This window comes from Elaeis guineensis, chromosome 1, assembly GCF_000442705.2.
Source record: "Elaeis guineensis isolate ETL-2024a chromosome 1, EG11, whole genome shotgun sequence".
NCBI classification, from domain to species: Eukaryota; Viridiplantae; Streptophyta; class Magnoliopsida; order Arecales; family Arecaceae; genus Elaeis; species Elaeis guineensis.
The window spans coordinates 117,054,536-117,067,393 of record NC_025993.2 but is presented as its reverse complement, the minus strand read 5'-3'; the positions used below and the strand labels follow the sequence as shown (position 1 = coordinate 117,067,393).

At 38.9% G+C, this 12,858-nt stretch overlaps 1 protein-coding gene across 3 annotated transcripts in view; it reads right to left on the bottom strand.

Annotated features, from left to right (window-relative positions):
* The window catches only part of LOC105038782 (uncharacterized), a 46,515-nt gene extending 34,424 nt beyond the window's left edge, over positions 1–12,091 (bottom strand). Inside the window, exons 1-6 of one of the 3 annotated variants that reach the window (XM_073260952.1) lie at positions 11,806–12,091; positions 11,083–11,620; positions 10,937–10,995; positions 10,773–10,837; positions 4,705–4,748; positions 3,454–3,508 (exon numbers count right to left, since the gene is read on the bottom strand). In XM_073260952.1, the coding sequence (XP_073117053.1) occupies positions 3,454–3,508; positions 4,705–4,748; positions 10,773–10,837; positions 10,937–10,995; positions 11,083–11,521 (662 nt within the window). In that variant the 5' untranslated portion in view covers positions 11,522–11,620; positions 11,806–12,091. Of the gene's footprint in view, positions 1–3,453; positions 3,509–4,704; positions 4,749–10,772; positions 10,838–10,936; positions 10,996–11,082 lie in introns of all 3 variants that reach the window. The other 2 variants (XM_073260953.1, XM_073260955.1) reach the window with 2 other exon arrangements.
* Between the last annotated feature and the right edge of the window lie 767 nt (positions 12,092–12,858).

Sequence of the window (12,858 nt, the reverse complement as noted above, 5' to 3'; positions counted from 1 at the left end):
CTGTATACCACGAAAATGCCAGGTTGTTGTAGGCTTGTAGCACCAGCATGTGATAACTCGAGCACTAATGAAGTATACTCAAGCATCAAAGTTATTTGATCATTCACAACTTATCACTATCAAGTCTATATTTGTTTAATCTTTATCAAGTCATAATCATTGAGCTACTTAGCTCAAGTAACTTAAGCCTAAGTTACTTGGTCATCAAGTTTCTTGACCTACAAGTACTTGGTTCCTAAGTTGTTTATTTAAAAGAAAGCATCCGTTACTTGGTGCTTAAGTTCTGGTAGGCTATATGATATGCAAATGTTAGAAGACAAACTTGAATCATGTTTGAATTCAAGTTTGTTGTTAAGAAAGAAATTTCTTTCCTGTTATCCCTCTGTCCTCCCTTTCCCTATCCTCCTCCATAGGGTTCACCGAACCAGTACTGGAGACCATACTGGCCAGCAACCGCATCAGCAGGTCACAGGTCCATACCTTTCTGTTTTGAGGCATTTCCAAGCAGGGGAGAGGGAAAGGGAGCAGGGAAGAGGGAGAAGGAAGGAAGAAGGGGACACAGAGGGGGAGGGAAAGGAAGGAAAGGAGGGAGGGAGGGAAGGATGCCAGAGGGAGGGGAGAGGGAGCACCTCTGCCTAGAGCCCTTTTGAGGTTGCCACCACCCATCTAGACATGGTTGAGAGAGAGAGAGAGGGGGGGGATGCTAGAGAGGGGGAGAAGGAGCACCACTGCCAAGAGCCCTTGAGGCTTCGACCACCCATTCAGGCGCAGTCGAGAGAGAGGGATGTTTTTTTTTTTTGGTGGGGGGGGGGGTGTGGTGGGGTGGGACACCTACCTTCCTAGTGATGGCTGACATAAAAAAAGAGAGAGCACAATGAAGCAAGGGTTCCATCCTCAAGAGAAGCATGCTGATTGATTAGGGCTTTGCTGGTGTTTCATTGACCATAACTTTTGGAGTACAAAAATTATTGTAATGGCTCCATAATTTATCAACAATGCCCTTCCCAATTAAGATCAAAATGGTATCAGACAATGTAGGCTAGTACAGAATATAGTCGCCCAACTATCATCAGATATGATCACACAGCAAAAGGAGGTCTTAGCAAAATATGTAAAAGGAATCCCAGAGATGACAGGAGATCTTGTGATAGGTAATGGAGCTTCTATGCTGATTGAATAGCTTTAACATGGTTGAATCCCACATACGATGCATGAAATCCCAAGGGAACACTCAAACATGCAAGGAACACACATTATAATATTTTGCTAATAAAACTAGAGGACAACAAATCAGATGAGTGCATAAACTAATTAATCATGTGACAAGCACACGAATCCAAGGGCTGAAACCAGTAAGCATGCCGAAATAAAAAATGTGATTAAACATATACAAATTTGGGCTCAGATCAATAGACTTTACCCCATCAAAAAAAAAAATCAATAGATTTTAACAAATACCAGCAAATCATCAAACATACTATTTAAGAGGTTATCGAATAATTTGAAGACTCATGGGAGATGGATTAGTATACATTTGAGTAGAAATCGCAGCAATCTGCTACTTCAATCAGTCCTATCATGTCCTATGCAATATGAATCAAGCGTACACTGAAGAACTGAGATCTCACCAGACAGATGTAGAGGACTTCTGCTTTTGGATGCTTCAAATATTTCAGAACAAAGATTTCAAAAGGTGTTTGAGGCACTTTAGAATTTAGATATGAAAGTGTCAGATCCAAACTAGAGTTTTGAGCAGCAACATATTATAGGGTATTGCAAATCAGGTGAAGATGAAATTTGGCTTGAATGATATTTTCGTGGTTGCAGGGATAAAAGTGAAAGAGGAATTTAATGAGACAAGGGAGAGAAGAATATGGTTCTTCATCAATAACAAACTAGGACAAAGTAAGATTGCTTATACAGCCATTTTAGAGCTGCCGTAATTTGAGTTAAGGGCCAAGGGCAGAGAAGAATATGGTTCTTCATCAATAACAAACTAGGACAAAGTAAGATTGCTTATACAGCCATTTTAGAGCTGCCGTAATTTGAGTTAAGGGCCAAGGGCAGAGGTTTAGAAGGTGGTTTGCAGCCCACTGCAGGTTAGTAGATCAGAATTCCACCAGGCTGGCCTGGATTTTGCACCAAATCAAAGCAAGCTAGGGACAATTGTTGTTGCTTTAGTCTGTGAAGGACATGCTGCCACTGGTTAATGGCTGGACTTCTGGATGTCAGTCAAGTTTTGCTGAAGAATCACAGGAGAGAGAAACACATCAGAGATGAAAGCACAGGAGAAAAATGATGAGAACGAATAAGAGGTATTGCTGGTCTGGAAGAATCATACCCCCAAGGCCTCATACACAAGGAAAAAGAGAGCTCTCATTACATAAAGCACTGACATAACCTGGAGACGATCCAAGCACATAAAGAGCCAACCACTTACTCTTTTCAAGAACCATCCCCATCTGAACAAAATAAGTAGAGCATCCTGTACTTATATATAAGTCCAAAAAGGGCCAAAATAAATTCTTAGAAAAAGAAAGAATGACAAATAAGGTGCTAATGAGCAAAAGAAAGTTCTGGACCCCCCTAAACTAAATTTTGAAAACTCCATAGCCATTAAAAAAAAAAAGTTGCAGTTTCAGTGCTCCAGGTGCATCGACAAGTTTGGATGCCTCTTTATTTGCCACAAGTGGACTTCAGATCCTGTTGATCCCCACCACCATAAATAACAAATATAAGGAGAATATGGCATCAAAAGATGTCGGATGGAACGTCCTCCATAAAAATATAGAAATGAAGTTCACACTGTGATAATCTGATGGCATGATATATGACAGCCGGGATAAAGATCAATTGAAAAATAATAGGACCTCCTGGAATCAGGGAGAGAAATATAAACAAAAGGACATCCTGTATTTTTTTTAGATTATTATCTTATAGCCCACATTTTCTCTTCATTTTTCTCCAAGCTTTGTTCTAGTATAATTTGAATGGCTACAGAACTAACATTATGGTGTATATTCACACCAATAGAAATTGAGAAATCAGATACACAGCAGTATACAAACCATACCAAACTTCTATATGAAGCAATCTAGGTTTTAATAATATTTGGACAAAAAAAAAAAAAAAAAGATAACAGATACAGGAGGACAATTTCTGCATGGGCATCTCATCTATTTTAGCTTTGCCATTGTTTTTCATGACATTTTAGCTTTCTAATCATATCATAGCCTTCATTTTTCTTCATATACCGGTCTCACTTTTAATTTCTATCACTAATCTGAAGATCAGGAATCACATGCATACATTTCTGCACTTCTGATTAACATCAAATAGTTTGTGATGATATCACAAACAGAAGCCACAAGAACATGATGCAAACAAAAGATAAAATGCAAGGTTTATTAATATAAAAGATATAGAATCATGTGTAACAGCAAACTGTCAAACCTCAATGTGGTGGCAACTGTGATATGAATGGGACCATTTACACCTGCACACATTTCTACTGATTCAATAATTAAAAGAAAGCAATAAAATGCTCAAGGTCTTGTGGAGAAAGAAAAAAATTTAGGTAAATTACAAGCAATTTTACAAATAACCATTTTCAATTAATGAATATATTCAGGCTATATATTCTATGCTTGGGAATCATGGCACCCGACACTTCTGCAACTCAACTCAGTCATGTTCGATTCCTACTCATGGAAATTTATTAGCCATGTCATTCTTATCGGTATTTTTTTCAAAAAAATAAAAAATAAAAAAGGGACAAAGAATGTTGATGTGCCCAACTAGCTGGAAGCTTGAGGCTGGCTAGACCTTAGATTGTCATTTTGGGCTGGGCAGCCTATAGGTGCCTACCCAACCAAAGAAAAACACTAAAGCAGGCCAGCCCATTCCAAACTGGGTGGGAAAATTGAATTTATGACAGGTAGAGCACCCACTGAAGCAGTACCCAACCTTTTAAAACTTTAATTACTCTTTCCACCAACTTCTCCTTCTCCCAGTTGAGTGCCCTAGGTTTGTCCAAGAAGAGAGGAAGGACAGGATTCGTTTGGCAGATGAGGGCAGGACCGATGACTGCCAGAAAGGTGGTGGTTATCATGGCCAATGGCTAGGACCTAAGGTCAATTAAGCTGCAAAAGACCCCATCAACAGCAGCTGCTGCTGTTGCAACAAGCCAACAACAGCAGTCCGAAGTTGCCACTATGGATGCCCCCCAAGTGCCTCCAATGACCAGTCCCCTGGGCGGCCATCTCCTGCAGTCTTTTAAAACCTTGTTTCTTATCTTTCAAATGTCCTTTAGGAGCAACAAAATAAATGTCCGATCTTCTATGCGAGGTTGAACATATTTCTTCTATCTAAAGCAAATTAGTTTAAGCATATGTACTAGTGCATCAATGTTTTTAGCATATGATACCTATATCAGCAGCCATGTCCCAAATATTGTAAAACATCAAGTCAAAACCTTGAGCATATGGTAGTCAGAACCATAGATTATTGATCAAATCCATACATCTTGAAGGACTAAAATCATTTGCACAAGCAAACCATATCTATACTAAGAGCTTAATAATTAGTGATTAAATGATCTATTCTTTTTTTCTGGGATAATGCAAAAAAGCACAATAAGTTTGACATAGCAAATGTACATTCAATTAAAAAGTCTTTAAGTTGCTTTGAAGTTTCAGAATGCACCTCCCAAAAAGGATGCAGAAAACCTTGGAAGGACTGCCGCATGGCTGAAACACACAGTATGAAACATGTCACTTCAAAGTCAGGTAGCATGCCAGAATCTTACCAAAAATTGATAAAAACTGCATTCGGAATGCTGTAGTCCTTTTGATACCCCAGATCCACATGGTACCACCCCCACACAACCCATTAAAAAAGCACCACAAAAAAAAATGTTGATATTTGGGAAGAAAAAGGTGCAAGGAAGTGTATCATCAAAATGAATTAGGAAGGAAAAATAAGTAGCAATAATCTTAGATTAGACCTTATAGATGAAACCATCTCTTACCATTCATGAAGAAAACTCTGAGGACTCATTTGGTTCGCAGGAAGAATTTTTTTTTCGTGGAATGTTATTTCTAGGACGCTGATTCCTAGGAATATAATGCCTGGAAAAATGATTTTAGCATGTTTAGTTGATCATGGAAAAATGGCTTATTTCAGAGTGGCTTATGTTTGATTGAGCATCCACTTTTCTAGAATAATTATGTAAAATACTTATTATACCCTTAATACAAGCAAAAAAACCTTACTCTATTCTACACATTACCATTGTTTGCAAATAAAAAATTATGATGATCAAGGATATTTTTGGCCATAGATCATGGGGAAGGGTTTGAGGCATTATGATGGAGAAAATGTTCATTTCAGCCATAGATCTTTTTTTTGGCTTAAAAGGGTTTTTTCGGGGGAAAAAAAAAGCGTCCAATTCCCATCCCATCGGATTCCAAAAACACGTCTGACATGGATTTTTCTTTCCTATAAAATATGAGAATTGTATTCCCATGGGAACACCTTTTTTCCGATCTCTCTCCTTTGAAAATTCCAACCAAATATGTGGGGTTTTTTCCACCTCCCATTGACCACACTTTCCCCCCTCTACTTCCCGCAAACCAAACGAGTCCAGAGTGGATTTTTAACCAACCATGATTGTGTGTGTCAACTATCCCCACCTTTCTAAGGAAAGTTTTGTAAATTTTCATATTTCTTTGCTGAATTCAGCCACCTTAGTTAAATTCCATCTTTTCTATTTGTTTAATAGAGAAACATGAGTTGTTTATGAACCACGTGGCAATCCATTTACCAAGTTATATAAGCAATAGAAAACTTCATTAAACAAATGGGGTTTCAGAAGGAACCATGCTTTATCTCATCACACATGCCAAGTTCAAGTAGTATATATAGCTAAATCAAGAAGCACAGAATCCTTCTTTTTTATATTTTCTCTCGTAATAACCAGTCAATACAGATGTTGTGCATAAATGAAATGCTTGGACCCCATCCAGATATTTATATGATCCAGTAACTTAAGTCCAAAATCAATCAAGCTGAATATTTGCTTTGGAATGGAGCCATTTTCAGGGCTTAGATTTAAAGAGTCAACAATCCACCCAAACCTCATGGCACCCGTTGTTGGAGCTTTTGGTACATCGGCCTTGGGTGTGAAACATCCCTCCTGGTTTTACTTAAGCAAATGTTTCATATACTACCTAAGTATGTATTTTACATTCTATTCCATCTGAAAGGCTAGACTTCCTTAAACTAACAAATATATCAAAATTCGGTTGTGCTTTTAAAGCTGTACCCAGGAATATATGAGAGAGCTTATCTAGCCAGACCTGAACTAGTGGCAGCTCATCCACATTAGATTGACATGTATCATACTATCCTGAAGGTTATTTAGCTTAATGATGAAGTTTTAGATTTGAATTAGATTTTAGGTGTATTACTGTAGGATTTCCTTTCGATTAATGTATTGTTTCACTGAGTCTTAGGAGTTCTCTTAAAAACTTTGGATAAAGTTAGTTAGTATTGACTTCCTTTTTGTGATCTTTGCACTTAGATTTCAGGTTTTTGATGAGCTTTTGAGTTTTATTTACGTAGGATAATCGTCAACAAGTCCTACTTTAGCTCTTGTTGCATCAGGAAGAGCCCTAAGCAATCAGGATTATTTTCTGAACTGGATTTTGTCTTTTTTATGTTTGGTTTCATAAAGATAAGAATGCTTTATTTTTGACAATCTCAAAGCATCTTATTCTCTTCATTTTCTTACCATCTCATGCTAGGTGTATTTTTTTTTTTGCAAAGACAGCTGTCAACTACATGGTTGCTCAAGATTTTGTGAAAGAAAAGTTTTAAGGTCAGAGGTATGTCAAGACATAAATGGGAACTGCAAGCCATCTTCTTGATCATCTGGGTGTTAAGTTATTATTTTATGATGAAGGAAGAACCTATGTAGGAATAGTCTTCTTGTCATGCCTGTGATTGTTCTGTATCTGGGAATCATCTTTTGCCATATGCGAACTTAGTTTGATAAAAGAGTTGAAGCTAGAAATTGGAACCATGTGATAGAGAAGAAATGAAGATTACCCCGTCCAACTTTAGCATTGAGCAATATTATCTCATGAGGATCCAAACATTTATAAGTGATCAAAGAAAGGGCGCAGCAATCTGATACAAGGTCCGTTTGGTTGTGAAAAACGAAAGAGACTAGCGAAAACAAAGCACCTTCTTGCTAAAATAGGCTTCATTTGGAAATGATTCTTACGTCTTCTAGAACAAACTTCAAACTCTTCCATGAGTTCTACGAGGATTCTGCTATGCTTCCATGATCTCACATTAAAATTTAGGCGTTGTTTCGCATCACTTTCATTTCTTTTTTTTGGTTTTCATAAATAAAAAATAGAAATTTTCTTTTATTTTTCTACTCAATTTTAGAAACATAAATATGTTTGGCATAGTCTATTTTTTTCAAAAAACATAAACATGATGGTGATGTTGGTAAGGGTGGAAGCGGTAGAGGCTATAGTTAGGGGTGGCAAAATATGACCCGATCCATGTTCGACCTGCTATAAATAGGTTTGGGTTGGAGCTAACCAAATTCGAATCATAAACAGATCGACTCATTTAACTTGTTTATTATTTAGGTCGGGTTCAGATTTCATATATCTAACCTGCTTAACCCGTTTAACCCGTATAAATTTTGGGTTGGACCAAATTAACTAGTATATGGGCCATTCAAATAAAATGAGTAATGGGCCAGCTAGTGGGCTCCTCCCATGCGGCGCGCACTTAGTTCACAATTCCCCCAGTATCCCCCTCTATATAACCGCATCAAATTCCATGATGGATAACAATTAACACACCACGCTACCCTTTGTATTTCACCAATTCCTGATTGGGCTAGGATTTTCTCGTCCCCTCCCTTTCCTTCTGCGCACTGCCGCAGCCGTTCCAAAGAGGCGAAGATGATAACGAGGCCATGACCGCAGGGCCTTGCTAGAGGGGAAGAAGGCGAGGAGCCAGAGGCAACCGAGAGATCTCGATGGGGTGGAGATGCGGAGAGCCGGAGGCGGTCGAGGCGCGATCAAGCCATCAAGGGCAAAGCCAGAGGCGATCGAGGGCTCCGATCGGACAAAGCTAGAGGCTGCAAGAGCACGGTTATGCCATCAAAGGCGGAGCCGGAGGTAGCCGAGTGCTTTGATCGGGCAGAGCTAGAGGCGGCGAGAGCACGGTCAAGCCTTCTCGGGTGAAGCTGGAGGCAGAGCCGAAGGCAGTCGAGAGCTCAACGAGGGCAGAGGTCGGAGAGGCACGTCTAACGATCCAAAGACCGAAGCGTTTGGTCGATAGATGAGATCGACAGGCGATCGTCTCCATCGGCAATGCGACTGCTGGCAAGGCTACCGTCATCGAGCTGTTTCTCGGAGAGCTTCTCGCAAGATAAGCAACCACTGAAGGTGGAGAAGATATGGAGGATGTCGCCAGCCATGGTCGGACGAAGATGTGGCAAGAGCATAGTTGCAAAGATCGAAGACGACGAAGAGGAGAGCAGATATTTTATTTTTTTTATTTTCTTAAACGGATCATAAACAGGTTGGGTCTTGTTTTTTTTTGTAATAGATTATAAATGGATCGTAAACAAGTCGGGTCGGATAGCCTATTTATTAAGTAGGTTGAGTTCGGATTTTAAAATCTGATCTGTTTAGTAAACAGATCGGATCCGGATATAGAATTTTTTTATTCGATCCGCATCTAATCCGATCCGTTTATACCCGACCCAACCCGATTGCCGCCCCTAGCGACAGTGTTGGTGGCAAGGAGGGGGCAATGGTGGTGGTGTTGGAGGAGATGGTGGTGGCAAAGGCAATGGAGGTGGTGGCAAAGGCAGCAACAATAGTGGCATCAGCATAGCGAAGGCCATGGCAGTAATGGTGGTCATGGTAATAATGGCAATATAGTAAAGGTGATGACAACGGTGGTAGCGGTAGCTATGGCGAAGGCGACAACAATGGTAGCAATAGAAACTATTGCTAAGGCGATAGCGCTGGTGGTGGTGAAGGCTATGGCAAAGGTGGTAGTGGCAATATCAATGATTATAGTAATAACACAAGTTTCATATTTTTGAAAATATTAAAAGCAAGAATTTCTTACTTCCATTTTTTTTAGAAATAATGAAAATAACTTTAAGAAATAAAAAATAGAAATAATAGGACCAAACATGTTATTAGTCTCAATTTTTCTTTTTTTTTAATTTTGAAAGTAGAGAAAATAAAATAAAACAATGCCAAAACAAGCCCTTAGATTCATATTTATATTCTTAGCCGAGTCTCTCTATTGCACTCTTTTCTATCCCTTAGATCAGTTGATGAGTGCTAATGCTTTCTGACTTTTAAACAGGAGGAAATAGGCAAGGATTCTTTGCTTTGGTTCATGCATGAACCGATTTATCTACTTGAAATAGTTTATATTCTAGATGGAATGTCAGCGAAGTTGGGATTGGAATAAAATACTGAGATTGATGATGCCTTTGGAGGCCAGATGGTACGATACTTAGCTTTTTTTTTAATTCATTGAAGATAAATATTTTTAGAAAAAAAGTTTCCATTGGTCTATTCTTTGGTGGATTATTAAAAATTTCAAATTGCTTTAAGATGAAATTTGCCACCATGATTTGATACATACTCTCCTTTACTCCATATATACAATGAAGGGTTTTGTCTTGACCCCATTTATTCATTAGAACCTTTTTCATGAGATTTAATCTTTGATCAAATATATTAAGCGAGGGTGAATGTTTAGGAGAAAAGGCATTTTCCATTTACTTGTGATCTTTCACAGTTAATTTTACATTTATTTGCATTGTCAGTTTTTAAGGGCTTGCCTATTCCACCTAGCTAAGCCAGGATAAAAACAATAGGATAATATATAAATATGAGAGTCTCATCAAAGAGGTCATGGAAAGAACAGGTTCCAAAAAACAATCATTCCTTTTTCAAACCCACTTATTTTAAGTAGGATCATTACCTACAAGCCTACTTTTACTCTAGGAAGGTGTTCAAATCATCTACGTTAGGATTGTGGAGACATATATTTTTAGAAACTTGTAGAATTTTATTTTCTTTTTTTCTTGTTTCTTTCTTAGGACAAAGTAAGTTCAAAGGCTTTAAACTTAAAGGAGTGTTACTTAATATCTTTTATAAGAAAGAGGCAGAGGAGGAGAGGGTCCAATCAGTGCTCTTATTATAAATAAATAATTTTGCTATGAATCACATCATAATGATATCTATCCTTTCTATCTAATTCTTTTAATCTCTATATGTGGACCCAAGGAATTGCCACAAATCATCAAAAAGATCATCTTTGGGAGCATAGGTTTGGTATCCATGCAGAAATCAATATTTTCTGCCAGATTTTCTATAGATGATAGAGTCAAATTACAAAAAACTAACCTTATATATGAGTAAATAAGTCATGACTTCTAGTCTCATAGGAAAACATGGAATAACTTCAAGGACCATCACAAAAAATGTGTGAGAAAATCCTAATTCTACTGAAAATGTTGTTTGTCATGTTATACACTATTCCTACTGTTAGAATCACAATTAATGAAGCATCTCCCATTTCAAATTCTTGTTTCCCACCTCATTTCCCATTCACTTATATTCAAGGGCTACAGAACGTCCTATATGTGAGTACATACAAGCATCACGCTACTCCAACACCTAGAAACGGAAGGGAAGAAAATACTATACTTAAATGCAGTCGCTACAGGACCCACTCCAATAACAGCAGCCAAGACAATCTCTCTTAGCAACCCCTGTGCATCACACATGTATAAGAGACAAGAAAACCAAATTAAAAAAAGCAAGTAATCAGGGTAAAACATGAACAAGCTTTTATTATTCAAGAAATTTACCAGAATCTTGCTTGCCACTGTTGCGGCGCCGACCAGCGTTGCACGCTGAAGCAATCCATCTGCAGAATTACTTACAGAAGAACATCAAAAGGCAGACAATGAGAAGCAAGAAAAGATGTTCCAAAGAAAATGTAAGCAACAGTCACCGGTGGCATCTTTCTGTGGGTTTTCGAAGCTCTCTTCCAAAGTCGATGGATCGGAGGAAGCGCGAGGAGGGGCTCGGACACCGCGCCGGGGCCGGAGATGGAGCAGTGGAGCAGGAGAGAAGGCGACGGAGAGGCCGAGCAGGGCGTCGATGGGTTTTAGCGAGGGGTTTGGGCAGGGATGAAGCTTCGACTGGAGGAGGGAGGGGAAGCTCAGGGTCTTCGCCTGCGGGAGAGAGCGGTTGCCGGGGTAAAGCGCTGGGGTTTTAGCGAGCGCCATGGCCTTGGGCAGCGTTTCATTGGTAGGGTTTATAGGGTTTAAGACCTCTTGGGTCCGAGTGCAGGCCAGCAAGCAGGGTGGGCATAAGGCGCCAGCAACGTTTAGGAGTGGAAGGGAGCGGAGCCCGGCGAGTTTTGCGATGAAGCCAAGTAGCCCAACCATGAGCCGCTCCAGATATTAGGAACGAGCCCGAGATCAGACTTTATGATATAAAATTTTGATTGTATTTTAATCTTATGGCTCGAACATAGGATCTTCTATCTGATGTAGCCTAAATCTAATCCATCCATCACGGATCAAAGCCTCGTAAGTATTTTGAAAAGATTTGAATTTGAAAAAAATTAAGTTGGATCAAAACACACTGAAGAGATTATGATAAATTTGAATCCAAAGAAAGAAAAAGGTTACGGTAACCATTTGATTTTCGCCTCCCAATGGATCCATACTTCCTCCTCTATATGAACAAGACCAATCTAAAGAGGGAGGAAAAGAATGGTAAAAGCTCAAAGCATAAATGGCAAGGGGCTCTCAAGCTCTTGTGGCTACCTCCGACAACTCTTCTACAGCTATCCTCACACCCTATCTCCTCTCACACACATCTTTGAAGACCAGGATGCAAGCCCCTGGAGGCTGTATTTTCATAGAACTCCCAAGGCTCCCAAGACTAGCACTCCAAGGCCTCCTACGGCCAAGCCTCCCATGGCCAAGCTCCTGCAACAAAGCCCAATGTTCTAAGAAGATCACTCTACTTCGATCCTTCTTATTATAATTGCTCTTGCGATTTCTCATTGTTATTCCAAAACCTCACATGACATAAGCATTGGAGAAAGCCTGATTGGACCCACCCAATGTGCCTTTTTCTTCTCTGTGTGTAGATTCGCAGCTTTCCACGAAGATCGATGCTCTATCTTCCATTATCATAGGCCAAACGGATTGATCCGCACCTTCCACGCCTCCAGATCATTAGAACATGGTTGGGTAGAATTTGGGCACCAACACTATCTAATCTATATTAATTTAAATAAATAATTATAGATAATTACTACATATAATAATAATTAAAATATTTTATAATGTATATAAATTATTTATATGTTTATATCTTGAGTTAATTAGAGCCAAGCTCAACTCATTTCTTAACACAGTCAGTCAAACTTGGACAAACTTATGAACAGCTTGCTCATTTACCAGCTCTAGCTACAATTATCACGAGAGACTTTAATGAGCTTGGGCTTATGATGAGATAGAGGGTAAAACTATATGACATGTAGAGCTAATCACTTATTATTGTTTGGAAATTGTTAAAAAATACCTCACATCATTAGCTAAAATGATGTCCTTCATTTATCATTGATGACGTGTTGAATCTTTATTCACCCACTGTCCTTTTACATTTGATTTCAGTAATTTCCTATAAACTCTCCATCTCAACCATCGATTTAACCTTGTATTGCACTCATTCATTTGTTTTCATTATTTTAATTGTGAAGATTTGATTT